This window comes from Ovis aries, chromosome 14 (assembly GCF_016772045.2).
Source record: "Ovis aries strain OAR_USU_Benz2616 breed Rambouillet chromosome 14, ARS-UI_Ramb_v3.0, whole genome shotgun sequence".
NCBI lineage: Eukaryota > Metazoa > Chordata > Mammalia > Artiodactyla > Bovidae > Ovis > Ovis aries.
The window spans coordinates 23,773,049-23,800,190 of NC_056067.1; the positions used below are offsets into that span (position 1 = coordinate 23,773,049).

At 54.9% G+C, this 27,142-nt stretch overlaps 1 protein-coding gene across 5 annotated transcripts in view; it reads right to left on the reverse strand.

Moving 5' to 3' along the window:
- The window catches only part of GNAO1 (G protein subunit alpha o1), a 181,684-nt gene that overhangs the window by 19,014 nt on the left and 135,528 nt on the right, over positions 1-27,142 (reverse strand). For all 5 annotated transcript variants that reach the window (XR_006056104.2, XR_006056103.2, XM_042231647.1 and 2 more), the window contains exons 4-5: positions 10,291-10,451; positions 1,419-1,547 (exon numbers count right to left, since the gene is read on the reverse strand). Coding sequence is in view for 3 of the 5 variants with exons in the window: in XM_042231647.1 (XP_042087581.1) it covers positions 1,419-1,547; positions 10,291-10,451 (290 nt within the window). In the remaining 2 variants the exon portion in view is untranslated. The remainder of the gene's footprint in view (positions 1-1,418; positions 1,548-10,290; positions 10,452-27,142) is intronic.

The following is a 27,142-nucleotide window of genomic DNA, read 5'->3' on the forward strand; positions in this document are numbered from 1 at the left end:
TGTTGCGAAGGGGTGACCTCGGCTGGACATGCCTTCGCAAGCCTCCAGCTTTCTGAGCATGTCTGTTCACGTCTGTGGTCCGGGGAAACCCCAGAGCAGCCTGGGAGGCACAGAGGGAGGTGGGCAGGGACCTGCAGCTCCCACGTGGAGGCCCAGTGAAGCAGCAAGGGGTTGAGTGCAGGGTGCCGGCAGGAGTTGGGGTGAGACCAACGTCGGTCTGTAGACGTCTGGCTGTCAACGTCTGTCTCTCTGCTCTGTGCCCGCCCTCCCTCACCCCTTCTCAGCATCATCCCCTGGGGCATGAGAGCTGTCAGGGGAGATGGTGGCAGAGGGGATTTGGTCCTGGAAGTGCGAGGTCAACCTCACATCTAACGCCCTGAGTGAAGATCCCAGGCCTGACGCACAGCTGCCAGGGTGGGCAGGGCCCCAACCCGCTGATAGAGGAGAACAGCCACAGGCCGAAGCCCACAGCGGACCTAGAGCAAGGACACAGGTCCGGTCCTCATCCCGTCACCACCTCCCTTGGACCCTGCTTCTCCATCTGAAATACTGGGCCCTGGTGATGGTCTCTGAGGCCCCTCCACAGCACATACTCTCAGCTGCTGCGGGCCAGGCGCCCCCAGCCCAGCTCTACACCCTCTGCCCTGATCGGTAAGTGGGAGAGACTGAGGGACTAGAGCAGGCAGGGGCTGGGCCTCAGGCTGGGCAGGGCCAGGCAGTGGCCTCACTCAAGTCTACTGGTCTACTGTCCTGGCCATCCTGGCCTCTCCTCCTGCTCCACCCAACACCCAGAAACCACACCCAGGAGGCAGCTGGAGGCAGCTAGGGGCACCCAGGCCTCAGGGCATGCAAGCTGCCCCAGGTGGTGCTATGACACCCTGGCAGGGCCTACGGTGCTCAGACCCTGGGCCTGAGCTATGTTCTGTGCTCGGGAACAGACTTGCTCCTCCAGGTCTCAGTTTCCCCTATATACCTGGAGAGGGTGGGCCAGCTGATCTCCAAGCCCCTTCTAGTTCTGAGATGACATGGGTCCTTGGGTCACACAAAACATGTTGCTTAGGTTCGCCCGCTCTTATCCCCCACGCCTCCATGCCTTCAAAGACCACCTGGGTGATCCACCATCCTCCCCGTCAGAAGTCAGGCAGGGACAGGACTACCCTCCTTTGTCCACTTGAATCCTCCCTGTATCTCAGAGCCCCTCTCCAGGATGCTTCTTCTAGGAAGCCTCCCTGCTCACCACAGCCCCTGACCTTGGTGGCAAAGAGGGGTACACACAGGTCCCTTCTCGCATCCAACTGCTTGTCCCAACTTGAGAGCTCCCTGAGACAGGAATGCTCCAGATGAGCTGAGGCTGGGAGGCAGGGGTCGCCCGTGTCTTAGCACCCTCTCCAGGGATGGGGAGTCTCCCTGGCCCTCACCTGAAGTGGAGGTTCTTGAACGTGAAGTGGGTTTCTACGATGCCGGTGGTTTTGACCCTGGTTCGGAGGATGTCCTGCTCGGTGGGCTGGTAGTCGGCGGCCCCGATCCGGTCCAGGCTGTCCAGGTAGCTGGGGATGGCAGCACACGGGGACTGTGGACCAGGTGTGGGCACTGCCCTCCCAGAGTGCCAGCCCCGACCCAAGCCAGGGAGGGACGGCATCACCTGTCCAGGGCCAGGTGTGGGGCGGAGCTGAGGAAGAGACGCCCGCGTCCCGGCCTCAGGCGCTCAGAGCCTCTAACTCAGACCAAGGGCTTCGCACACAGTTCAGCCTCACTCAGACAAGTCAGGCTTTTCAATGAGACTAATGTGTTTATGGGCTTTCAGGTGGTGCTAGTGGTAAAGAAGCTGCCTGCCAATGCGGAGATGTAAGAGACTCGGGTTTGTTCCTTGGGTCGGGAAGATCCCCTGGAGGAGGGCATGGCAACCCATCCTAGTAGTCTTGCCTGGAGAATCCCACAGGAGCCTGGTGGGCTACAGTCCATAGGCTCCCAAAGAGTCGGACATGAATGAAGCAGCCTAGCGTGCACACACGTGTTTCTAACACTGTCATTTCTTCATCTTAAAATAACGATGGGCTAAAGTTAGCTTCTAGTCTTTCTGCGCATTATCATGTTCCACCCTTAATTTCTTGAGGTAAATGTATTATTTCCTAGATTAGAAAACTCAGGTTTTCTAATGAAGGTGAGTGCCTGGCCCAGCCCTGAGTCAGGGTTTTGGATCCCACCTCCTAACAGTACCCTGCAGTGCTTCCCAGAGGCCCTCTGCGCCTCCACCCACCTCTCACACTCCTCAGGTTTACCAGGGGGCTGTCGCATCTTCCCATCTGATGCTCCTGGGAGGGAGGCCCAGAAGCCACACAGACAGGCAGGGGCGGGGCCTCGCTGGTACCTTAGGCATCATGGCCCCTGCCATGCCATCACTTGCCCTGGAGACAGACCTGGCCTGTGCATTTGGTCCTCCAAGGCCACACGCTGGGAAAGCTTTAGGGGTTGGTACGGGTTAAGGTTTGAACCCTAAGTCAGGTTGAGATCCAGGAAACTAGGAAGCAGAGAGCTCGCTCAGACTGGCAGGAAGATTCAGGGACCCTCAGGGCCAGCTGGGCAACCCATCCCTGTGCAGGGGGAGTCATATGCAGCCCACAGGGAGCAACCGTGAGGGTCTGAGTCATGGCGTGATGTGGGAGTCCCAGGCTGTGCACAGAGGCGCCCAGCTTCGTTAGCACCCACTCTAGACCCACTGGCAGGGCGGGGCTGGGAAGGGCGGATGCCTCCACTAAGGAGGGTGTCCACTGGTGAACCAACAATCCAAGCTGCCTCAAATCCTTATAAGAATTCTCCCTAGGTAAACAGAGCCGATGTTGGTCCCAGGTTCAGGGAAGGTGAGCTTGAAGCCACACTCCTAGAAAGGGGATGACACTGCTGGGGGATCAAGACTGGGTCTACCCGACTGCAGAGCCAGTGCTCTTACACAGGTCTCCAGGCCTTGTCTCCGCCGCGAAAGGAGGGAGGCTGAGACGGCAGAGCAGACCTGAAAGCCCTGGCCGCCGTGGAGCCTCCTCGCCAGGCCCATGGGCATCTGGGCGGCCTCCAACCTCAGCCTGGAGCAGGTCCTCCTAACCTCTCTGTACGTGCCCCTCCTCTGCCCAAGCTGCCTTTGCCCAGAAGCGGTGCTGGTTTCAGAAGCCTCCTCCTGTCATCCCCAGCTGGAGACCTGGGCTGGGAGCCTCTGGTCTTGGCCCCGTTCCAGCTGGGGAACCCTCCTTTAGGCAGACAGCCTGGCCCTCCATCTCTCTGGCTGAGCCTCATGCAGGGAGGCAGCCACCGCAGGGTAGAGGGTGTGCTCAGGGGACTGTGCACCTGCTGTGTCTACTGCCTGCTGACTGTCCTGGGTGCTGCGAGGCACAGGCCCCACCTCCTGGAGCCTCTGTTCCTGGGTGGTGCGCATGAGGCAATTAGCAGAGCAGTAAGCTGTACAACATGTCAGGAGGTGGTAAGTGTCAGGAGGGAAGGCTCAGACTATCATAGGGGGAGGCTGGCTGGGGGCTGCTGTTTGGTATCAGGTGGCTGGTGAAGGCTCGTGGAGCAGGATAACATTCGAGAGGAGACGGAGGGCAGTGAGGGGATGAGCCTCTCCTGGTCCGGCAGAAGGACCAGTGGGCGCAGAGGCCACGCCCACCGTGGAGGAGGAGCCGGGCCTGCAGGCTCTGGACAGGAGTGGAGGAGAGGCTGTACATGGGGCAGGGCAGGGCAGGCAGTGAGCACTGAGGCTGGAGAGGGTGACGGAGGTGACGGCACAGCACACAGGCCCCTGAGCTCAGTGTGAGCGTCTTGGCTTTCGCTCTGGAGGGCTCTGAATGGAAGAGTGCTTTACAGGCACATCTCCAGTGGGGACCCGAATCTGGGGAAAAATGACCCTCCCACACCATGGAACTAACTACCTTTTACAGCCCTGGCGGGCAGGTGCTGGGGTTTTTGGGCTTCCAGGACCTGTCTTGGAGCCATCGTTCAGAGGGGAGAGGGAGTGCCGGCTGTGTTCAAAGACCCACGACAGAGGGAGACCTAGGCTGGATGGCGTCCCCTCACCCCGAGCCCTGGAGCCTCCCAGTAACGTGAGAGGCCAGCTGGGAGGCAACTGGGCTCCGGGCCTTGGGGAGCCACTCACATTGTCTAGAGTATAAGAGTGTGTGTGTGTGTGTGTGTGTGTGTGTGTGTGTGTGAGGTGAGTATGAGAGTGTGTGGTGTCTTTGTCTAGGGTGTGAGATTTGTGTGTGTGTGTGGTATATATGTCTAGGGTGTGAGAGAGTATGTGTGTGTGTGTGTGTGTGTGAGGTGTGTATGTGTGGTATGTATGTCTAGGGTGTGTGTGTGTGTGTGTGTGGTGTGTATGTCTAGGGTGTCAGTGTGTGTGTGAGGTGCATGTGTGTGAGGTGTATGTGTGTGTGTGTGAGGGTGTGTGTATGTGTGGTGTGTATGTCTAGGGTGTGAGGTGTGTGTGTATGTGTGAGTGAGGGGTATGTGTATGTAAGGTGTGAGCGAGGGGTGTGTGTATATAAGGTGTGTGTGTATGTGTGTGGTATGTATGTCTATGGTGTATGTGTGTGTGTGTGTGTGAGGTGTATGTGTGGGAGGTGTATGTGCATGTGTGTGAGGGTATGTGTGTGAGGTATATGTGTATGTGTGTGAGGTGTGTGTGTGAGGTATATGTGACAGTGTATCTGTGGTGTGTAGGTCGGGTGTGAGTGTGTGTGTGTGTGTGTGTGGTGTATATGTCTAGGGTGTGAGAGAGTATGTGTGTGTGTGTGAGGTGTGTGTGTGTGGTATGTATGTCTAGGGTGTGTGTGTGTGTGGTGTGTATGTCTAGGGTGTGAGTGTGTGTGTGTGAGGTGTATGTGCGTGTGTGTGAGGGTGTGTGTATGTGTGTTGCGTATGTCTAGGGTGTGAGAGAGTGTGTATATGTGTGAGTGAGGGGTGTGTGTGTGTGTAAGCTGTGTGTGTATGTGTGTGGTATGTATGTCTAGGGTGTATGTGTGTGTGTGTGTGTGTGGGAGGTGTATGTGTGGGAGGTGTATGTGCATGTGTTTGTGTGTGTGAGGTATATGTATATGTGTGTGAGGTGTGTGTGTGCATGTGAGGGTGTGTGTGTTAGGTGTATGTGACAGTGTGTCTGTGGTGTGTAGGTTGGGTGTGAGTGTGTGTGTGTGTGTGAGGTGAGTATGAGAGTGTGTGGTGTCTTTGTCTAGGGTGTGAGAATTTGTGTGTGTGTGTGAGGTGTGTATGAGGTGTATGTGAGAATGTGTGTGTGTGTGAGGTGTATGTGAGAATGTGTGTGTGTGAGGTGTGTGTGTGCGTGTGAGGGTGTGTGAGCTGTGTGTGTGAGGTGTATGTGTGGGAGGTGTACGTGCATGTGTGTGAGTGTGCGTGTGAGGTATATGTGTATGTGTGTGAGGTGTGTGTGTGAGGTGTATGTGACAGTGTGTCTGTGGTGTGTAGGTCAGGTGTGTGTGTGTGTGTGAGGTGTGTATGAGGTGTATGTGAGAATGTGTGTGTGTGAGGTATATGTGAGTGTGTGTGAGGTGTGTGTGTGCGTGTGATGGTGTGTGTGAGCTGTGTGTGTGAGGTGTATGTGTGGGAGGTGTATGTGCATGTGTGTGAGGGTGTGTGTGTGAGGTATATGTGTATGTGTGTGAGGTGTGTATGTGAGGTATATGTGACAGTGTGTCTGTGGTGTGTAGGTCGGGTGTGAGTGTGTGTGTGTGTGAGGTGAGTATGAGTGTGTGGTGTCTTTGTCTAGGGTGTGAGATTTGTGTGTGTGTGTGAGGTGTGTATGAGGTGTATGTGAGAATGTGTGTGTGTGTGAGGTGTATGTGAGAATGTGTGTGTGTGCGTGTGAGGGTGTGTGTGAGGTGTATGTATGGGAGGTGTATGTGCTTGTGTGTGAGGGTGTGTGTGTGAGGTATATGTGTATGTGTGTGAGGTTTGTGTGTGCGTGTGAGGGGGTATGTGAGGGTGTGTGCGGGAGGTGTATGTGCATGTGTGTGTGTGTGTGAGGTGAGTATGAGAGTGTGTGGTGTCTTTGTCTAGGGTGTGAGAATTTGTGTGTGTGTGTGGTATATATGTCTAGGGTGTGAGAGAGTATGTGTGTGTGTGTGAGGTGTGTGTGTGGTATGTATGTCTAGGGGGGGTGTGTGTGTGTGTGTGGTGTGTATGTCTAGGGTGTGAGTCTGTGTGTGTGTGAGGTGTATGTGTGTGAGGTGTATGTGTGTGTGTGTGAGGGTGTGTGTATGTGTGGTGTGTATGTCTAGGGTGTGAGAGTGTGTGTTTATGTGTGAGTGAGGGGTGTGTGTATGTAAGGTGTGAGTGAGGGGTGTGTGTATATAAGGTGTGTGTGTATGTGTGTGGTATGTATGTCTATGGTGTATGTGTGTGTGTGTGTGTGAGGTATATGTGTGGGAGGTGTATGTGCATGTGTGTGTGTGTGAGGTATATGTGTATGTGTGTGAGGGTGTGTGTGTGTGAGGTGTATGTGACAGTATGTCTTGGTGTGTAAGTCAGGTGTGAGTGTGTGTCTGTGAGGTGAGTATGAGAGTGTGTGGTGTCTTTGTCTAGGGTGTGAGATTTGTGTGTGTGTGTGTGTGTGTGAGGTGTGTGTGTGCGCATGAGGGTGTGTGAGCTGTGTGTGTGAGGTGTATGTGTGGGAGGTGTATGTGCATGTGTGTGAGTGTGTGTGTGAGGTATATGTGTATGTGTGTGAGGTGTGTGTGTGCATGTGAGGGGGTGTGTGAGGGTGTGTGTGGGAGGTGTATGTGCATGTGTGTGTGTGAGGTATATGTGTATGTGTGTGAGGTGTGTGCGTGTGAGGGGGTGTGTGAGGGTGTGTGTGGGAGGTGTATGTATGTGTGTGTGTGTGTGTGAGGTATATGTGTATGTGTGTGAGGTGTGTGTGTGCATGTGAGGGGGTGTGTGAGGTGTATGTGACAGTGTGTCTGTGGTGTGTAGGTTGGGTGTGAGTGTGTGTGAGGTGAGTATGAGAGTGTGTGGTGTCTTTAGGGTGTGAGAATTTGTGTGTGTGTGTGTGTGTGAGGTGTGTATGAGGTGTATGTGAGAATGTGTGTGTGTGTGTGAGGTGTGTGTGTGCGTGTGAGGGTGTGTGTGAGGTGTATGTGTGGGAGGTGTATGTGCATGTGTGTGAGGGTGTGTGTGCGTGTGATGGTGTGTGTGAGCTGTGTGTGTGAGGTGTATGTGTGGGAGGTGTATGTGCATGTGTGTGTGTGTGTGTGTGAGGTATATGTGTATGTGTGTGAGGGTGTGTGTGTGTGAGGTGTATGTGACAGTATGTCTTGGTGTGTAAGTCGGGTGTGAGTGTGTCTGTGAGGTGAGTATGAGAGTGTGTGGTGTCTTTGTCTAGGGTGTGAGATTTGTGTGTGTGTGTGTGTGTGTGTGTGTGAGGTGTATGTGAGAATGTGTGTGTGTGCATGTGAGGGGTGTGTGAGGTGTGTGTGAGGTGTATGTGCATGTGTGTGTGTATGAGGTATATGTGTATGTGTGTGAAGTGTGTGTGTGCGTGTGAGGGGGTGTGTGAGGGTGTGTGTGGGAGGTGTATGTGTGTGTGTGTGTGTGTGAGGTATATGTGTATGTGTGTGAGGTGTATGTGACAGTGTGTCTGTGGTGTGTAGGTTGGGTGTGAGTGTGTGTGAGGTGAGTATGAGAGTGTGTGGTGTCTTTAGGGTGTGAGAATTTGTGTGTGTGTGTGTGTGTGAGGTGTGTATGAGGTGTATGTGAGAATGTGTGTGTGTGTGAGGTGTATGTGAGAATGTGTGTGTGTGAGGTGTATGTGCGTGTGAGGGTGTGTGGGAGGTGTGTGTGTGGGAGGTGTATGTGCATGTGTGTGAGGGTGTGTGTGTGAGGTATATGTGTATGTGTGTGAGGTGTGTGTGTGCGTGTGAGCGGGTGTGTGTGTGAGGTGTATGTGCATGTGTGTGTGTGTGTGAGGTATATGTGTATGTGTGTGAGGTGTATGTGACAGTGTGTCTGTGGTGTGTAGGTCGGGTGTGAGTGTGTGTGTGTGAGGTGAGTATGAGAGTGTGTGGTGTCTTTGTTTAGGGTGTGAGAATGTGTGTGTGTGTGTGTGTGTGTGAGGTGGGTATGAGGTGTATGTGAGAATGTGTGTGTGTGTGTGAGGTGTGTATGTCACCCAGATTTGTGCCAGGCGACGGCCCTGTTAGGCCTCTCTCCCTTCCGTCACAAGACATCTACTTCAGGCCCCAGACTGTCAGAAGACGAGGGCTAGCAGCTAAAACTACAACAGCAAAGCAACCCCGGACCAGAGAGTGTCCGAGGGCCTTCGGAACCTGCCTGCGGGCCCCCCTTCCCTGGGCAGAGCCCCTGCCAGGGAGCAGAGGGCCGTGTCCTCCGCTCACCTGGGGGAGTTGACAAGTACTCGCTCAAGTCGCTCCTTCTGACTTATCAAGGTAACTACCAGAAGAACTAAAAATAACCCTGTAACTAGCCAAAAAAACTGGGGGTGGAAGTGGAGAAGAGAGAAGGAAGGAAGGAAAAATGGGAGGCAGGGAGGGGAGCTAAATTCCTCAGCTTTCCCAGCTGCAGCCATTGAACACCATTGAGAGCAGGCAGGTCAGGTTTTCTGGACATCACTGGGACAAACAAACAGAGATAGTTAACAGTGGGAGGGGGACAGCCCCGGGAAGAGGAGTCTACTATGAATTTTATACCTTTCCATACTGTTAAAAAATTTTTTTTGCAATGGATTGATATTCTGATTAGTTAAGCGGCAATCATTTAAGTGGGGGGCACGGTCTGATGTCCTCAGGTGCCCCTGAGGGTAGTGGGGGGATGGGAAGGGTCTGGACTAAGGCTGAGTAGGGGGTAGGGAGTGGGAGAGGCCTGACTGGCTGGGGGCTGGGGGGACACCTGGGTCAGAATCTATGATTTGCATGTGGACTTGAGCCTCTGGGCTCACATCCCCACCACCAAGGTGTCCCAGGGGCTCATCAGGGACTGGGGCCTGGGTCACTACCACCTGGCACTCACAGGACACAAGCGCTTGCCCCCGGGACAATCTAGGTGTGCAGGGGGGGAAGGCGAGCCCCTGGTTTGTCGGTTGTCCTCATGGCCAGTGGCCACGTCCCAGTGTCTGTTAGTGGAAGCTGCCTTCTCGGTGCTGGCCTCCTCTACATCAGCACCATGGAGACCACCGTTTCTTACTCTTGGCGCTACTGACACTGCGGGTGTGATAGTTCTTTGCTGTGGAGGGCTGTAAGATGCGTCTCTAGGAAGTCAGCAGCATCCCTGGCCTCTACCCACTAGATGCCGGTAGCACCACCCTCATCAGGACAACTGAAAACCTCTCCAGACCACTGCTGGTGTGTCCTGGGGGGCAAAGGGGCCCCGGCTGAGAGGAGGCTGAGCAGATCAGTGTTGGAGCACATGTGTCTCATGCCCACTGAAAACCTGGGCACGAGTCTGTAAATGTGAATGCATTTCCTGAAAGCTGGAATGTAATCCCAGTGTCTTCAAACAGAAGACGCATCTCTGACCACTGAGGACCATTCCCTGGAACCCCTGATCCAGGGGCCAAGGACATGTAAACCTCCAGACGCCTGGAGTGACTCGGCTGCAGTGGGCAGTCATGTGGCCCCATGGTCACTGGAAGGGCCACCTCTCTGCCCTCCCCTCTCTTGCCCACCCACTCTCTCTGGCCTTCAGTGCTTCACCCCCCACCTTCTTTCCTGCCCTGAGGTCGATCTCTCCCCTCTGTCCTCTACTTTTCCTTATTAGTTGTAATGCACTATTAAAGTGTATGCCTGACTATTTATTTCACTTGTCTGATGGTTACATATTCCTTATTTTTAAAGACAGAGGAATAGAAAGCTTATTATTTTCTCAAAAAGAAAACCACGTAAGTTATTTTCTGCCTGTTGCCCTTGATTAGTACTTACGGGGTCAAGGATTCTCCAGGGGAAAAAAAAGGTTGCTGCACTGAAAACCTTCCTTCTGGAGGGGGGCCCGGCCCACTCCAGGGCAGGCGGGTGATGGCCCCGGCCCTCTGGGAGCCCTGCTGTTAGCTGTCTCTTGTGCCCCCGACTTCCCTGGCCTCCTTTTCATCCTGGGGGGCAGGGGATGGGCAGGAGGAGATGCCCCTTCTCCTTCCTTCCTGACATACAAGGCAAAGCATCTCACAGCGGTTCCAACCTCAGCCCAGGATGCCTTCTTGTCCCACAGTGCCCGCCCCAAGCCCCTTCCACGCTACATCGCTGCCCTGCTGGTGGCCTCCCGCCTGCCCAGGACACTCACTATTTGGCAGAGTCATTGAGCTGATACTCCCGAGACCTGTTGAAGCACTCCTGGATCCCCGAGTCGCCCCAGAGTCGCATCATGGCGGAGAGCAGCTCTGGAGAGAAGGGCTCCGTGTCTTCCATCCGACTCACCACGTCACACACCATCTTGGCATCAGCCTGTGAGGAGATGAGAACACGGACAGAGTCTTTTATCTGTTGGCACAACAACGACCACTGGTTGGTGACCCCAATCTCGAGTCCTTTGAACTCCACCACCCTCCAAGACACCGAGAGAGACAGACACCCCCCTCCCCCGCAGGCCACGGCTCATGGCTCAGGAAGTGAGCAGGAGGTGGCAATCTGCAGGTGGCCTTCGGGGTGGGAAAGACATGAAGGAAGGGGGCAAGGTCAACACCTGGAAGGTGCAGAGCTGACAAAAGATTCTCAACCAAGGTGCTTGTGTGTGTGCTAAGTTGCTTCAGTTGTGCGACTCTGTGTAACCCCACGGACTGCAGCCTGCCAGGCTTCTCTGTCCATGGGTCTCTACCAAGGTATGTAGGGGGCAAAGCCTTCGGTGGAAACTTTCAGAATCGAGCTGTCAGCTCGGTAGCTATTCACGTGTCAGGGCCTGTCTAATGCAGCAGGTCAACGTGAAGGTGCAGGCACTGTGTCCCCTACTGCATGCCTGCCCTGGGAAGGAAGCTGTAACTAGCCTGGAGGCAAGCAGGCCAGGCCCATGATGCCACCCCAGACCCAGCTCCCTAGGGTCAGTGTCCCACAGACCCCAGCCCTCAGATTCCCAAGCCTCCCACCGGGAGGGCCTGGGTCCCGGCCCCTCTCTAGCACCCGAGCCTCTCCTGCGGGCAGCCACCGGAAAGCTGGCCCTGGGACCCAGGCGCTGAGTGCCTTAAGCAGGCGGTGACTCAGGGAGGCACGGGTGGGTGAGCAGGGGTGGTGCCTCCACCTGGGGCTAAAAACAGGCCTGTGAGTCAGGGCCCACACACTGATGCTGCTCCGTGTGCTCGTGTGACCTCGGGAAGGCTCACCCGTGTGAGGAATGACGGGGAAAAACCTGGCCAGTTTCCCAAACTTCTTCCTTTGGACCCCACTGTCAAGGTTTCTGCCTGATCCAGAGAGAAGGGACTCGGGGACCAGAGGGTGGTGGGCAGGGCCAGACTTCTGCTGGGGGGAGACACCCTCCCACCTAGAGCCATGTTATGCCTCAGCCAGGCCACTAGAGGGTGTGGTTTAGAAACCTGCGCCTGCAGGAGCCACTTGGTGCTCCTCTATGTCTGACGTGGAATCCTGGGAACTGCATTCCAGTGGGATGTGGTGCACGGTCTAGGGAAGGGCAGCCTGGAGCTGTCCTGGCTCCGCCTCATCACTGAGGTGTGGTGGTGGTAGGGGTCTTGTGCTGGCGACACGTCTCGATCGGCCCTTGCTCTCCCTTCCGTCTCCCCAGCTCAGTGCATGGCACCACGACCGGCCCAGCCACTGAGACTCAAGTCACCCACCTCCATCCCCATATCTACTTCTCCCCATCTCCTCTGGGACACCCCTGAGTCCAAGCCACTCCCTGTCTCTTCCTGGCTGTTCCTGGCCTCCCTCCCAAGGGTTCCTTGCCTCCCTCTTGCTTCTCTTCTGTCTGTCTTCCACACCAGTCAGCAGGGAGGCTGTAGAAAAAGAACTCCCCATTTTCCCAACTGGGGACACTGATATCCAACTTAAAGATGGCATCTCCTCTTTTTGCTTGTGGCAAAAACATGACCATGTGACCAGTTCTACCCATGGAGAGATCAACCCAAGTGTAGTGAGGTCTTTGGAAAAGGCTTTGTAAGGGAAGATGCACCCCTTTTCTCTCACTTCTTCCTTCCTTCCTGAAACCTGTGATGGCTGGAGCTCTAGCAGCCACCATGGGTCATGAAGATAAGATCTATACCCGAGGGACAGTGGACTGGTGATCTAAAAACAGGTCCTTGACAACTTTGTAGACCCTCCATACCTTCCGCATTTTTCTTTTTCTTACTTTTACTTTTTGCCTTTTTTTTTTTGACTTCTAGCTCACTTAAATCACTGTTTTCTAGGTCTCGGATATTCACAGTCAAACCTAATTCTAATGGATACAATAACTCTCTCTGTTTAAACTCTCAATAGCTTCCCATTATTTCTAAATTCCAAACTCCTTACCATGACCTCCAAAGCCCCGGCCTGACTGAGCTCTGTTCAGCCCACCTCCCACCTTTCCCCTCTCCTGGTCCTCTAAGCACACAGCCTTTCCTCTGTTCCCCAAGCAGTCAGGGTCATCTTGCCTCAGGGTGCTCCACCCAGCCAGGCCATCCTTCCCTGGGCTCTGCCCCTCTCCATCTTACTGGCACTTGCTCAGGGAAGCCCTCCTCTACGCCCCCAGGTAGAGTCTGGTGCACCAACCACACCATATGTCACAGCTGGCGCTGCATGTGCCTGCCCCTCGGCTTTCTGCTTATTCAGGGCACCCCCATCTCACAATGCTCTGTACACAGTTGGTGCTCTGCAGTATTTGTGAGATGCACGGGTCCTTGGCATCTTACTACCAGGCATGACCCGAGTTTCTCACTCCATGCACTATGTCTCCCAAGTCTTCTAATCTCGTCCGTCTCAACAACAGTGTGTCTAGGTCAACCACAGCAACAGCTCTGCCGGGGAGCCATCCTGTTTAGCAGATGGGGAGATTGAGGCTCAAGGTCACATGCTGCTAAGTGGGAGAGCCTGGGCCCAGGGTTACCCCCACTGTGCTCCAGCGGACAGCCCTGGACTTGCCTGGACCCAGGGTTAATCCCTACTGTGCTCCAGCGGACAGCCCTGGGCTTGCCTGGGCCTAGGGTTAATCCTTACTGTGCTCCAGCGGACAGCCCTGGGCTTGCCTGGGCCCAGAGTTAAACCTACTGTGCTCCAGGAGACAGCCCTGGACTTGCATCTCAGACACTGGTGCCCAGCCCAGCCCCTCACCTCACCACCCTGAGCAAAGGTGTGGGCAATGGGTAAGAGAGAAGGAAGGGAGAGGGTGGCAGGAAGGAGGGGTCATGCCAATGCACCTGGAGGACTGTGGTAGCTGCCAGGCCTGGCCAGCCCTGGGGGGTCAAGCTAACAAGCAATTAATAGAGCCAGAGGGGGGCCCTTGTCCCTTTGTCTTCCTGCCTTTGGGGCCCTGGGAGGGTGGGGCTCACACTGGGCCTGACCTTCCTGTGCGAGTCCCCTCCTGGGCCAGTCGGGGGGTGGGGGGGTGCATCTTCCCACCCCTTGCTCTCAGCTACAGTCCCCACGGCACTGCCCCTCTCACTGGTCAGAGCACGCCCAGCTGTCCTGGCAGCAGGGGGTGTGACGCAGCAGGTGCATGGACTGGGCAGCCCCACCTGTGCAGATTTGCTCAGTGGAGGATGCTGGGGCAAGCTTCTGTGGAAAACACACCCTGTGCTCCCACTGGTGGCGGTGACCAGCTTCAAGGTGGCTGCAGAGGGCCCAGTCCCTCTGATCTGCACCCTTTTCTGCTGGATGGCTGCCTCCTCCACCGGTGGGGCTTCCAGTCCCTCCTTTTCTGATACCAGAGCCTCTGCTCCCCTGAAGGAGAGCACTCCTCCCCAACTCAGCCTGAGCAGTCCGGGTGGGGTGGTCTCTGTCCCATGGTCTCGGCATGGACACACAGTCTGGGCCTGGCCAATCCATCCCTCTGCCCTTAGTGAGCAGTTCCGGGTGGACAAAGAATCCCAATCCATCAAGTGAGACTAACCTGACCAGCCCCAGGACACCTGCATAAACTATCAGGAGAGACCCTCCAAGGAAGGACCCACCTGAATGTGGAGCCATCCCTGAGGAAAGCAGGGCCGAGAGAGGGAAGTACCCCGAGTCCCGATGACACGTCAACACCTGGATCCAGCTGTACCTGCAGCCACACACATCTCTGGCTTTCCAGTTACCTCCATCAATCAATCCTCTGACTCTTTCTTAACCCAGTTGAGGATGTGTTTTTGTTTGGTTGGTATACTTCTGCACAATAACCTCAAAGAGTGCTACACTTCCTGGTGTGTTGAGACCAACACCAGGCTCACCTCCTCTCATTACTGTGGTCCACACAGTTCCTCTGGCATCTGATTCCCTTCCCCTCTTCCTGTCTGGACCATGCCCTGGGCACATGCACTGGCCTACATGCTGTGCTAGTTCCTGCGCGGGGAGCACCAAGACCGGCTGGGGACACCGGTCACATCCAGGGGCTGTCTGCTGGTCTCCTGGAGACAGTTCTACACAGGAGCTGGGGGAGGCTGTCCACTGACGCCACGCCCAGTGGTCCCTGCGTGGTGGGCTGGGTGCAGGGCACTCGTCACTGCGGGCGCTATCACACACCGCAGGCCCGGGCCAGTCGTTGCCACTGCTACAGACAAGTGTCTAACATGCCCCTGTGGGGCACCACTCTCACCGAGGGTCACAGTCAGGGAGCTACCTGCTGGCCCAGGGCCAGGGAAACAGCGCTGAGGGAGCGGGCCCTTCTCTCCTCCATGGCGGCCAGGGCCGGAGGGGCGCTCCCAGTGAATGCGCGAGATGCCGCGTTTCCTCAGACCCACGTGCCCGTGGCGTGGGCCCAGCAGGCACAAAGTGCCCAGTGTGCCCGGCCCTCCACGGCCGCCACTGTCCAGCTGCTGGGGCTGCCCATGCTGTGACGTCCGGTTCCCATGCCCCCCCCCGACCCCCAACAAGTCTCCCTCCTTTTCCCACAGCCCTCTCTGGTCACTCTGCCCTGGGCTTCTAGTTTGTTCCATGCGGACTTTGCGGGGCTCAGGCCACAGGCTCAAGGCTCCGTCCACAACTGGGCTCCTGGCTTGAGGGGGGTCTTACCATCTCTGAGGCTCAGCGTCCCCCCCTAAAAACCAGGGTGGCAGTCTCACCACTTTCTTCACAGGGCTCCCTCCTGTCGTGGGAGCAGGCAGAGGGCACTAGTGCAGGACGGCCTGAGGGGCGGGCCGGGCCGGGCCCCAGCTCCCCAGCCACCTGGGGACCAGAGGAGCCCAACCCGGCCCCGTCAGGACGCCTGGGGGCCGGGGCCATGGAAGGGGTGAGAGGTTGAGAAATGCGTGTCTGGGACCCTGTGTTTCAGACTGTGGACTGCAGGCAAGACGCCGTTCTGATAGGCTTTGGATCAGGAGGCTCGGGGCACAGGAGAGTCTGTGACTAACTTTCAGGGCCAGGATTCTCCTCACCAGGGTCAGTGGCTTAAAGTCAGCATCGACACTTCTCTTCATCAGAGCCGGTACAAGGTTTCTGGCTAAATGATATCTTAATGTTCACACACACTTGGAAAGCAGCGCCCACGATGCAGGGGCCAGTTGGTGGGGCTGCCCGCTGGCGTCCACGGCTGAGGGGCTCTCCTTCCTGAAAGCCATCTCCATACTACGGGGAGGGCCGGAGGCTCCCATGGCCCTGCCCGTCTCCCACGTCCTGGACCACAGGAGAGCCCCCGCACCCACTTCTCTCGCCTAATGTCTCCTGTTCACCCTGCTCAGAGACGCAGCTGGTGCCTGCCTGTCCTGTGCCACACCGGGGGTGACTGCGGGGTGACCAAGGGAAGCGGGAATCAGCCTGGCTGAGCCACTGGCAACCACTACCACACACACCTGCTCACACGCCAGGCCAGTCCTTGCGCTGCCGCCGCTCCCCACCCACCATGGACGCATCGTCTGAAACTGGGACGGCGGAGTGCGTGATAAGGACTTGGTCTGCAGAACTCCTCCCCTCTCTTCAGAGCAAAGGGGCTTAGAGCTGAAGTATGAAAAAGAGCCTTTTCCTCTCAAGAGACAAAATGCAAAGGATATGGGAGGGGAGTAAACAGGGATTTTCAGTCAGGTGACCCAGGTTCAATGCCGGCTCTGCTGTTTTTCAGACCTGTGACCTTGGACAGACCGCTTAACCTCCCCGAGCTTCTGCTCTCGTTAGTTCCCACCTCACGGGGCTGTTTGCGCAGATGAAAGGCTAAATCGATGTGACACAGCTCTGCAACATAAAGAGCCCTGCAAACGTTAGTTATTATAAGCAAAGATGAGGTCCCTGAGACACAAACAACAAGCCGACATAAAATTAGCCTGCTTTGTACAAGGCTTCTCAGGCAAGCAGGATAATCTTGATAACAATAATCATAGTAATTATAATAATAACCCCTTCCGTTTGAGGAACTGCTTTGGATCTTTCCGAGCTTTCCTCCTCTAATCTTTTAGGCCAAGTGAAGTCTGAGTGTGTGCATGTGTGTACATGCACACACATACACACATGCACAGTCCTCTGCTTGCAAAGGAAGTCTCCATCCTGCCCTGTCCGGCCACATGCACTGCAGTAGCTTCAGCTCCCGCCAGGGGGCAGAAGTGCACAGGCCAACAGGAGGCGCAGGGCTGGCTGCTGCACAAGCCCAGGGGGGCATGGACTCTGTTCCTCGAGTGAAAGGGGCTGAGAGAACCCTGCTGCTGGAGGCCCAGCCTGTGTGCTGCAAGGTCAGCAGGTGAAGAATGGCAGGGGGCACCTTTCCAGGCACTTCGTTCATGTCATCCAGATCTGAGCATCTCAGGAAACTCTGTGTTCTTGGCCTCTCCCTTCCTCGCTGCCACTGGGGTGAGGAAGAGAGGAGTGCACTCCCTTACTTCTGTTTCCCTAGCCCTGGGCTGGCAGATGGCGCCAAGCTGTGACTCTCAGTGGACGTGGTCCCCCCCAGGGGTACTTTAGACATTCGTGACAGGTTTTCTTTGTGGCAAAACCTAGGGCACTACAGGCAATTAGCAGTTGGGGGCTGTGCATGCATGGGGCTCTTTCTTTGCTGGGACTTAGCAAAGGCCTGTACCTGAGCACGCTGTCAGGCAGACAGGGTCGCTAGGAGAGCTGGAGGACCCCACAGGTCTACCATCTGTCTCAGTGAAGGGAGCCTTCTTGTCTCCCTGGAAAGATCCAACAGCAGAACCAAGGATTTGCTGCTGTTTCTAATCTTGCCTCCTTTCGGCTGTGCCCATCCCTTCTTCAGCCATCCATCCACACATCCCACGGCCCCATCCAGGGTACCTACCTCCTCAGCGTCATGTGTCCACCCACCCATGACATCATCGCCCATCAGCCACCCTGTTCATCTATCAACTTACTCCCATACCCACCCGGACACCCCTCGTCTCCCATCTGCCCTTTCATAGTGTCTGTCTGTCCATCCCTTCGTTCTTCACGTCTGCACCCTCTTCATTCCTTTCACTCCTCTCTGATCTGTGTAGCCATCCACCTGTTCATCCACCCAGTCACTCACTTATCCGCCGTACGTACACCCACTACCCAGTGGGGTCCCCGCCTTAGGAACGTTCATGTTCACCAGGAAGAGCAATCTTTAGGCATAGGGGGAGGCAGCCTTCCTCTCCCCAGCCCCGAACACATCGGGGGAGAACTGCCCCCTTGACAGCCCCTCGCTCTGTCCCGAGGTCTTGGCTTTGTCAGGTGCCCAGGGCCTTGCTAAGGAAGACTCTCCTAAGACCTCCAGCTGGGTCTACTGGGCTCCTCAGGGATGTACTTGTCCTAAGCCCCTCTGAGAGCTTTCTCTGTTTGGGGACTAGGCTGCCTCTGAACGGGCGGGAGGAAGACTGGATTTTCTAAAGAACCTCACTTATTTTATTTTTAATCAATCTTTTAAAAATTTTAATTTATTTTTGGCTGTGCTGGGTCTTCACTGCTGTGTGTGGGCTTCCTGTCGTTGCTGAGTGTGGGCTCTAGAGCATGCGGGTTCAACAGTTGTGGGGTGCATAAGCTTAGCTGCCCTGGAGCATGTGGACTCAGGATCAAACCTGTGACTCCTGTGTTGGCAGGCAGATTCTTAGCCACTGGGCCACTAGGTAAGTCCCAAGAATCTCACTTTCTGGAGGATCACACCCTTTTCAGTCTCAAAACCCTTGGATCTTCCAATTGTTTATAGAAGCAGCTTTGCCCGCTGGTTTACTACGTATCTTCAGGAACCAGGGGTTGTGGGGGTGGGGGGGGGGTGGGGGTGACTCTGACCTGAGTTCCAGCTCTCACACACCCAGAAGTTTCCACTCAGAAGCTGTGTGTCAGCCCCTGTGACTGGTGTGGTTCCCCAGGGTTTCCCACCCCTGGCCCTGGCCCAAGCTCAGCAGAAGGACCAGTGCTACAGTAGGCTGGCTGAGCCCAGGACTGGGCGCCGGGGACTCGGGGGACAGCAGGGTCTGGAAACAGCCTCCCCGCTTCCCACCCTGAGCCTGGGGTCCAATGGGGGCGCAGACACACCAACCAGGCTCTGGAGTCAGGAGGCTCCTCTGAGGAGGCAGCCACTGAGTGAGGGCCACTCAAGGACACACTGCTGCGGGCAGGGCAGGCTAGAGGGGTCCACCTGGAAGACAGGCAGTCGTGGGTCGGCTGTGCCCCCAAGGCAGGCACCGCTCAGAGACTGGATTTCCCTGAGGAGGGAATTAAAGGGGAAGCTAAGGGCCTTGCCAGGGGGCATCAGACACCCTTTGGGCCATCAACAGGGCCTGTGGACAATGGTGGGTTCAGAGTCCACGCAGCCCTGAGACATGAAATGAAGAATGGCACCCAAGCCCACACGGGTGGTCCAGGAGCCCGCACACAGACTGAGCCAGCATGAACTGTGGACCTCCCGCCCCCAGGGCAGAGGCTGGGGGCAGCCTGGGCCATCGAGGGGTGGCTCGGGGAGGAAGCCTTACTGAGCGGATGCTAACCCTCCCCAAGGGTGGGGCCAGGGACATTTTTGGGCCCCCAGTCCTCTCGCCAGCTTTGCGGTTCTTAGGTGAAGCTGCTATATGCGTCTCCTAAAGCCTCCTTAGCAGAGGTTTGGGGCAGGGAGACTGGCGGGTAAGGGGCAGGGTAACACCGAGGCCCAGAGAAGGCAATGGCACCCCACTCCAGTACTCTTGCCTGGAAAATCCCATGGATGGAGGAGCCTGGTAGGCTGCAGTCCATGGGGTCACGAAGAGTCGGACACAACTGAGCAACTTCACTTTCACTTTTCACTTTCATGCATTGGAGAAGGAAATGGCAACCCACTCCAGTGTTCTTGCCTGGAGAATCCCAGGGACGGGGGAGCCTGGTGGGCTGCCGTCTATGGGGTTGAAGAGAGTCGGACACGACTGAAGCGACTTAGCAGCAGCAACACCAAGGCCAGTGTAGATGGGGTCGAGCAGGGACTGCAGAGGTGACGGCTAGCCTGAGCGCAGGGGGGTGTCCTGGGTGGGTGACTGGCACAGCCAGGCGGTGTAAGGTGGCGGCTGTCCTAGCTGCCCAGGGGTGGTGGTGTGTTTATGTCACCACGGCTTCTGATCACCTTGGATCCCGAGGATGGAGTGGGCATGCACGCTTGTCCAAGACCGTAATTACCACCTCATGTGGTGCCACTTTCTCCTGGTGCCCTTCTCCCCTGGGTGGGTCCAGACCTGCAGTCTATGTTCCTGTGTGGCCTTCTAAATGGGGGCCGGGGTGGGGGGTGCGCGGAGGACAGCTGAAGCACCAAGCAGGCTCTATTCAGGCCAAAATAAACCTTACGGTGAGTGGGGCACACATTCCCACAGCCTCGCCCTCTGCCTCCTGAGCTCAATGTTCTAAGACAGGAGAAAAGAACTAAAATTGGATAGGCTAAGTTTCTAAGAAATGAACAAGGGCAGAATGAAATTACCCACACAGAGCTCAGTCAAAGGGAAAGACAAGTGATAACGGCCAAGCTCGGCTCTTCAGAACACACAGTGACGATGCTGAGGAGTTTAATTAGAGCCGCCTCGGCTGCGAGATATTAACACACAATTATGGAAGAGAAAAGATGGAAGCTGGAGCAGTGTGCAGATGGCAGGGGTGACGGGAGGCTGGCGGGCCCTGGGGACAGCAAGCTTGGTGGGTGGTTCCTCTCCTCAGGCTTATTTGCTGACACCCCCTTCTCTTTCCTTGTCTCCTCACTGGGGACATCAGTCCCCACGCCATCCGCTGAAGTGATGAGATGATGTTTTCATTTGATAAGGAGCACGTCACCTGCCTTCAGGACCTGAGGGACACAGCCTGGGGCAGCGTACCAGGCGTCCATGCTCTGACCCTGGGCGGGTCCCATCTGTTTTCAGAGCCTCTGTCCTCAAAGGCACAGGGACAGGGTTGGCTGGATCAGTGGTTCTCACACCCCTGGGGGCCTCTGAGGGGTCCCTAAGAGCAATACTGTTTTCCTAACTCTGGCGATGCTACTGGCGTCTCCGAAGGTATTAATGGCTGCACCGGTGAGAGACCAGAAGGCACCCTTCGACAGGAAGCGGTGGCACCAAACTATGCGAGCCGCCATTCTTTCTTGGCCACCGCGCGGCCACAGTGAAACCCGCGACATTTAAGAATGCCCACGGGAGTTCCCTGCTGGGCCAGTGGGTTAAGACTCTGTGCTTCCAAGGCAGGGTGCGTGGGTTTGATCCCCGGTCGGAGAACTAAGATCCCACACGCGCCCGGGGCCACTGAGCTCGTGCGCTACTGTGACTCAGCTCCTGTGCTCTGGACTGGAGCCTTCTCGTCACAACTGGAGAGAAGCCCACGGGCAGCAGCTAAGACCCGACACAGCCGAAAATAAACAAGGATTAAGAAACCAAGACCGTCCTTGAGGAAGCAGTCACAATTGTGAATTAAAAGCCCTACTGTGGCACACACGTCTTTTTCATATTCTCTGATGAAACGGGGAGGCGCCTGCAAATTGCAGGTGATGCTTGTCTGGAGGGAAGGCATGCGAAAGGCTGCCCTGCCAGCCACAATGGTTCCTTTTTGTTCACAAGACACCACTTGAACTTGAAAGAATGACCGACAGACAAATTTAGGTGGTTCACATTTGGTCTTTGGAAGACAGTTTCTAAAATATCAAGCTAGCCTATTGCTTCAAGGAAAACACCTAACAAATTTGCTACCAAAATGAAAAAATTCCAGCTTCCAAGGGAAGAACCAGACTTTTGGAAAGCTTGTACTTAATACCATAAGTTTGACAGCTTTCCAACACCTGAAGACTTTTCTGGTAAGACAGACACTGATTTAACAAATGCAAGTTTTTTTATATTCTCCATTGAAAAAGTGTCACCGTTTGGAAGATGTGCATAATTCTGAACCACTATTTTCCAAATGATCAAAATGATGTCAAAAATGTAGCATGGTTGACCCATTCAAAGAGCAAAGTAAACCAATGGATTTTTTTTAAGAGACTTAATTACGAGGAGGGTACAGAGATTTCCCACATAGCCCTAGAGCCTCCCCCATTACTGACATCACTCACTACAATGGTATACTTAATTAAAAAAAAAAAAAGATGAACCTAATCAACATATTATAATCACCCAAAGCCTGCTGTTAACCTTTGGTTTTACTCTTGTTGTTGGTCAGTCGCTAAGTTGTGTCTGACTCTTTGCAACCCCATGGACTGCAGCACGCCAGGCTTCCCTGAACTTCACTATCTCTCGGGGTTTGCTCCAACTCACATTCCATGGGTGTAGACAAGTGCATAATGACGTGTATCTATAACTATGGTATACAGTGTACTGTGACTGCCCTAAAACGCCTCTGTGCTCTACCTGTTCATCTATCCCTCCCCAGACCCTGATCTCTTTACTGTCTCCACTGTTTTACTGTTTAGAGAAAGTCATGCAGTCGGAATCATACAGTACAATCTGATGGATCCATTTCAGGTCCGTTTCTTCCCCTTAGTGGTTGCTTTTCAGATTCTTCCACGTCTTTTCATGACTTGATCACTCATTTCTTTTTAGTGCTGAATAATATTTCATTGTCTGGGTGTACCCCAGTTTACTTATCCATTCACCTACTGAAGGACCTTTTGGTTGCTTCCAAGTTTTGGCAATTATCAATAAAGCTGCTATAAACATCTGGGTGCAGGCTTTCTACGCGGACATCAGCTTTCAAATCCTTTGGGTAAATATACAGGAACATGATGGCTGGATTGTATGGCAGGAGTATGTTTAGTTTTCTAAGAAACCACCAAGCTCTTCCAACGTGACCGGACCATCGGCAAGGCCTGAGGGTTGCTGCTGTTACATCCTCCCCATCTGGTGTGGTCGGTGTTCCAGGTTATGGTCATTCATAGGTGTGTAGGGGCGTCTCCCTCTTGCTTTAGCTTGCACTTCTCTGATAACGTATGATGTGGAGTACCTTTTCATATGCTTATTGGCTATCCATAGACCTTCTTTGGTGAGGTGTCTGTTAAGGTTTTGGGCTCATCTTAAAATCAGATTGTTTGCTTTCTTGTTGAATTTTAAGGGTTCTTTGTATACTTTGGATAAAAGCTCTTTATTGAACATATACATATATATATATATTTTTGCAAATATTTTGTCCGAGTCCAAGACTTGTCTTCTTATCCTCTTGACTTTGGCCTTTCACGGAATAGTTTTTAATTTTATGAAGTCTGGTTTATCAATTCGTTCATGGACTGTGTCTCTGGTGCTGTACGTAGAGGCGTCATCACACCCAAGGCCGTGCAGATTGCCTCCTATGTTATCTTCTGGGAGTTTCATACTTTCACTCTTGCTGCCATCACCTGCCCTGCCCTACTGCTAAGGGGCTGGAGCTCCCTGGGGGCCCAGCTGGTGCCCACCCTGGGGACTGGCATCAGCCTGTTGATGCTGCAGTGTTTCCATGAGGCAGGTGGGATGGCGACAGGTGTAAAAAACAAAGGTCACAAATAGGCGGGGCAACCAAAACACGGCGAGGCAGGGTGGTACCCACGGCTGTGCCCCAGCAGAGGTTCCAGGGGGCCACTCTGGGCGGGCAGGAGCAGGAGGGCACAGTGGGGCCAGGCTGGCTGCCAGCTCCCTCGATGCCCAGCACTAACCACGAGAGGAATGCACGGTTGGGGGAGGCTGGGGGCTGAATGAAGCCCCGGGGGCATCTAACTCTCACGTGAAGTCGGCCCACAGGGAGCTGCTCAGCCCAGGGCCACCACCTCGTCAGCCTCCTCTGAGGCAGGGATCAGGGTGAGAGTCCTCCCCTCTCCACGTAGCCTCTGACAGTCTCACCACCTGATGTGGACACCGGGGGGTCATGGGCCCCGCAATGCGGGGTGGGACAAGGCTGCACAGACCTGGGCGTAGCAAGGTGGTCAGGTGCCCACCGGGCAGTGTCCAGGCCTCAGCTCGACCTGACGCTGAGGCGCAGCAGCACAGGGCTCCCTGAGCGAGAGGGGCAGCCACGGCCCCTGCACCCCCAGGGTCTGGCCTCACTCTCTGAAATGGCAGGGTGCCAAAGGGGGTGCCAAAAGCGCCACCCAAGCTCAGGTTGCTCTCTCCCCTCTCACCCCTTTCCATGCCCTGGCCAGGGTAGAGGCCCGTCCACATGGCACCTTCCTTGGGGTCAGAAAAAGGAAGTTTTCTTCAGGCCTCACAGCTCAGTGATGGAGAAGGAAGTGGCAATCCAGTCGTTATTCTTGCCTGGAGAATCCCATGGACAGAGAAGCCTGGCAGGCTACAGTCCATGGAGTCACAAAGAGTCGGACCCGACTAAGTGATTAACACACGTGGCTCAGTGAGAAGGTGGGTTGCGTTTTGGCCCTCTTGTGGGCCCTGGGTGTGTTACTCTCCTGCGGGCCACAGCCTGCCTCCTAGCTGAGCAGGAGTCCATGGAGGGTGAAGGAGCGGCATGGTGCAGTGCGCCGCTCCTGGGCCTGGCCCCTCGGGTGCATGTGCGCCTCCTGCCCCTGAATGCAGAGGACGACAAGGTCTTGGGGGGGAAACAGCCCTAAGACAGAAGATGTGGTGTCATGAATATCATGCGGAGAGCCATGCACCCACTGAGAGCAGCTGCCTAGACTATTAGATGAGCAAGACATAGCCTGTCGCATTTGACGCACGAAGCCCTTGGGACATACTTGCTGCAGCTGCTAGTGGTACCCTGACCAATACACCCTCCAGTGTTCTTCCTCTCCTGGTTGTTGCTCGCTACGTGACTTCTGACCTCTGTTCAGTCCTCAGTTATGAATTACCTGTACTTTAGGAAAAGGAGTACGTCAAGGCTGTATATTGTCACCCTGCTTATTTAGCTTATATGCAGAGTACATCATGAGAAACTCTGGGCTGGAAGAAGCACAAGCTGGAATCAAGATTACTAAGAGAAATATCAGCCTCAGATTTACAGATGACACCACCCTTATGGCAGATAGTGAAGAGGAACTAAAAAGCCTCTTGATGAAAGTGAAAGAGGAGAGTGAAAAAGTTGGCCTAAAGCTCAACATTCAGAAAACGATGATCATGGTATCTGGTCCCATCACGTCATGGGAAATAGATGGGGAAATAGGGGAAACAGTGTAAGACTTTATTTTTTGAGGCTCCAAAATCACTGCAGATGGTGATTGCAGCCATGAAATTAAAAGACGCTTACTCCTTGGAAGGAAAGTTATGACCAACCTAGAAAGCATATTCAAAAGCAGAGACATTACTTTGCCAACAAAGATCCGTCTAGTCAAGCCTATGGTTTTTCCAGTGGTCATGTATGGATGTGAGAGCTGGACTGTGAAGAAAGCTGAGTGCCAAAGAATTGATGCTTTTGAACTGTGGTGTTGGAGAAGACTCTTGAGAGTCCCTTGGACTGCAAGGAGATCCAACCAGGCCATTCTGAAGGAGATCAGCCCTGGGTGTGAAGGACTGATGCTAAAGCTGAAACTCCAATATTCTGGCTGCCTCATATGAAGAGTTGACTCATTGAAAAAGACTCTGATGCTGGGAGGGATTGGGGGCAGGAAGAGAAGGGGACACAGAGGATGAGATGGCTGGATGGCATCACTGACTCGATGGACATGAGTTTGAGTGAACTCTGGGAGCTGGTGGATAGGGAGGCCTGGCGTGCTGCAATTCATGAGGTCACAAAGAGTTGGACACGACTGAGCGCCTGAACTGAACTGAACTGAATCCCTCTTTTATTGCTTCAGTGAGCAAGACACTACCCTCTCCATGAGACTGAAGTGACAAAAAATGAAAGTTGAGTTGCTCAGTGTTAGTCGCGTCCAACTGAGATAAAAATCAATGTTTGTCCATCATGTGAGCTCAAATGTGTCTACTCACTGGGAAGGGCCGTCGCACAGTCCCCGGCATAAAATGGGCACACAGCCAGTGTGTCCTCAGGACACGGGGCAGAAGAAGCAAGCCCTGGAGCTTGGGAGGCTGGCCCCAGGCCCTGGAGCTGGGAGGCTGGGTACAGCTTACTTCACTTACAGTTCTGCCGGCCCGGACCCTCCTCCCAGCATCAGGGCCTCGCCAGCAGGTCCGGTGAAGCCTGGAGAGCCACCCTGATTCACCGGGTGTGTCGCTGCTGGCTGGCGGGCAGCACAGGTCTGGGGGCAGGCCACAGGCTCCAGCTTCCACCAGCTGCAGGCCTCCTGTTTCCTTCTCTGTCCCTGCCTCCCTCCTTGGTTCCCTGGCTTTGGCTTCCAACGGGAATGAGCTCCCTGGCAGTCCCAGCTTCTAAGAGGCATGTGGCATGCTCTCGGGGGACGGAGGGGCGTCTTTGCCTTCTTGGCCTTGGGTGGGGAGGTGGCAGCAGCGAGTCTGCCTCCTCTGCCCTGGCTCCCCACCATCAGCAGCCCACTTGAGGCTTCCCCTTTGTTAAGAGATGATCGCCTCAAACAGCCTGGATACAGATGCAGAAGAACCAGGGGCTCTGGCCCAGGAAGGAGCTCTGTTGTCATGGTGACTTCTGGTCTCCTAGCTGCCAACGTTCTCTTGGAAGGGAGCAGGGAGCAGCAGGTACGTGCCCAACCCCCAGGCTGGCCGAACGGACAGAAGGAAGGAGGGAGGGCATCCACCCTGCCCACCTGTCTCCAGCAGCCCCGTGGCTGAGTGAGCACTTGCCCTCCAGTGAGGGGGCTGTCCTCTCTGCCTGCCTGCGGGGAGGCCAGAAGGACCCAGTCCCCGGGACCATTGAATCCACACCCAGGACTGTCCTTCTCAGGCCTCTGGGACCCCACCCAGCCTCCACATGAACTTCAGCCAAACCCTGAAAAGGAAGTCACAGTGCACCGCATCCCACATCAGTCCTCTCAGGCCATTTCTGTGGACGCTTCATCCGTGCCCCGCCCGCACCCCCCTCACTCCCTCGCTGCTCGCTGGGGTCTTCTCTCTCACCTTCCCGCAGCACTCGCTCGCGGGCCTTGCTCTGGCCCTGCCCCCCAGGCCGCTGTCCTCCGCTCCCCCCTCCTCCTGCCGTCCTGCGGTGCTCTCAGTGCCTCCCTCACTGCCTGCCCTCTGCTCGTGCTCTTCTCTCGGGGCTCTTCCTGCCTCCCTTGTGGGCTCCTGTCCTCCCACCGGACACTTACGTTCTTCAGTCCTCAAAATTCTTCTTACTTCCACAAGTCACCTTCTCGCTGGCCCAGACAGCGCCAGCCCCTCCTCTGTGCAGTGAGCCTGGGTCCACGGGCCCCTCTACTCCATTCAGCGCATTCCTGGTCAGCCCAGCCCTCCCCGACTCCTGGTTTCCCATCGCCCTGTCTCCATCATGGCCTTCCTTCCCATCTCAGGCTCGATTGCTGCTGCACCAGCAAATGACCACTGCCGCTTGTTTCATTTTTAAAAGTGACATTAAATAAACTCATTTTAAAAAACACAGCTTATCCTATAAAAGACATGTAAAAAGACAGCCTTTAAAAAGAATGAAATAAGGCCATTCGTAGCAACATGGATGAACCTAGAGAGATGATCATACTTAGGGAAGTAAATCAGATGAAAGATAAATATCACATGATATCACTTATATGCAGACTCTAAAGTATGAAACAAATGAACTTATTTACAGAACAGAAACAGAGCGACACAGAAAACAAACATATGGTTTTCAAAGGGGGGTTATCAAAG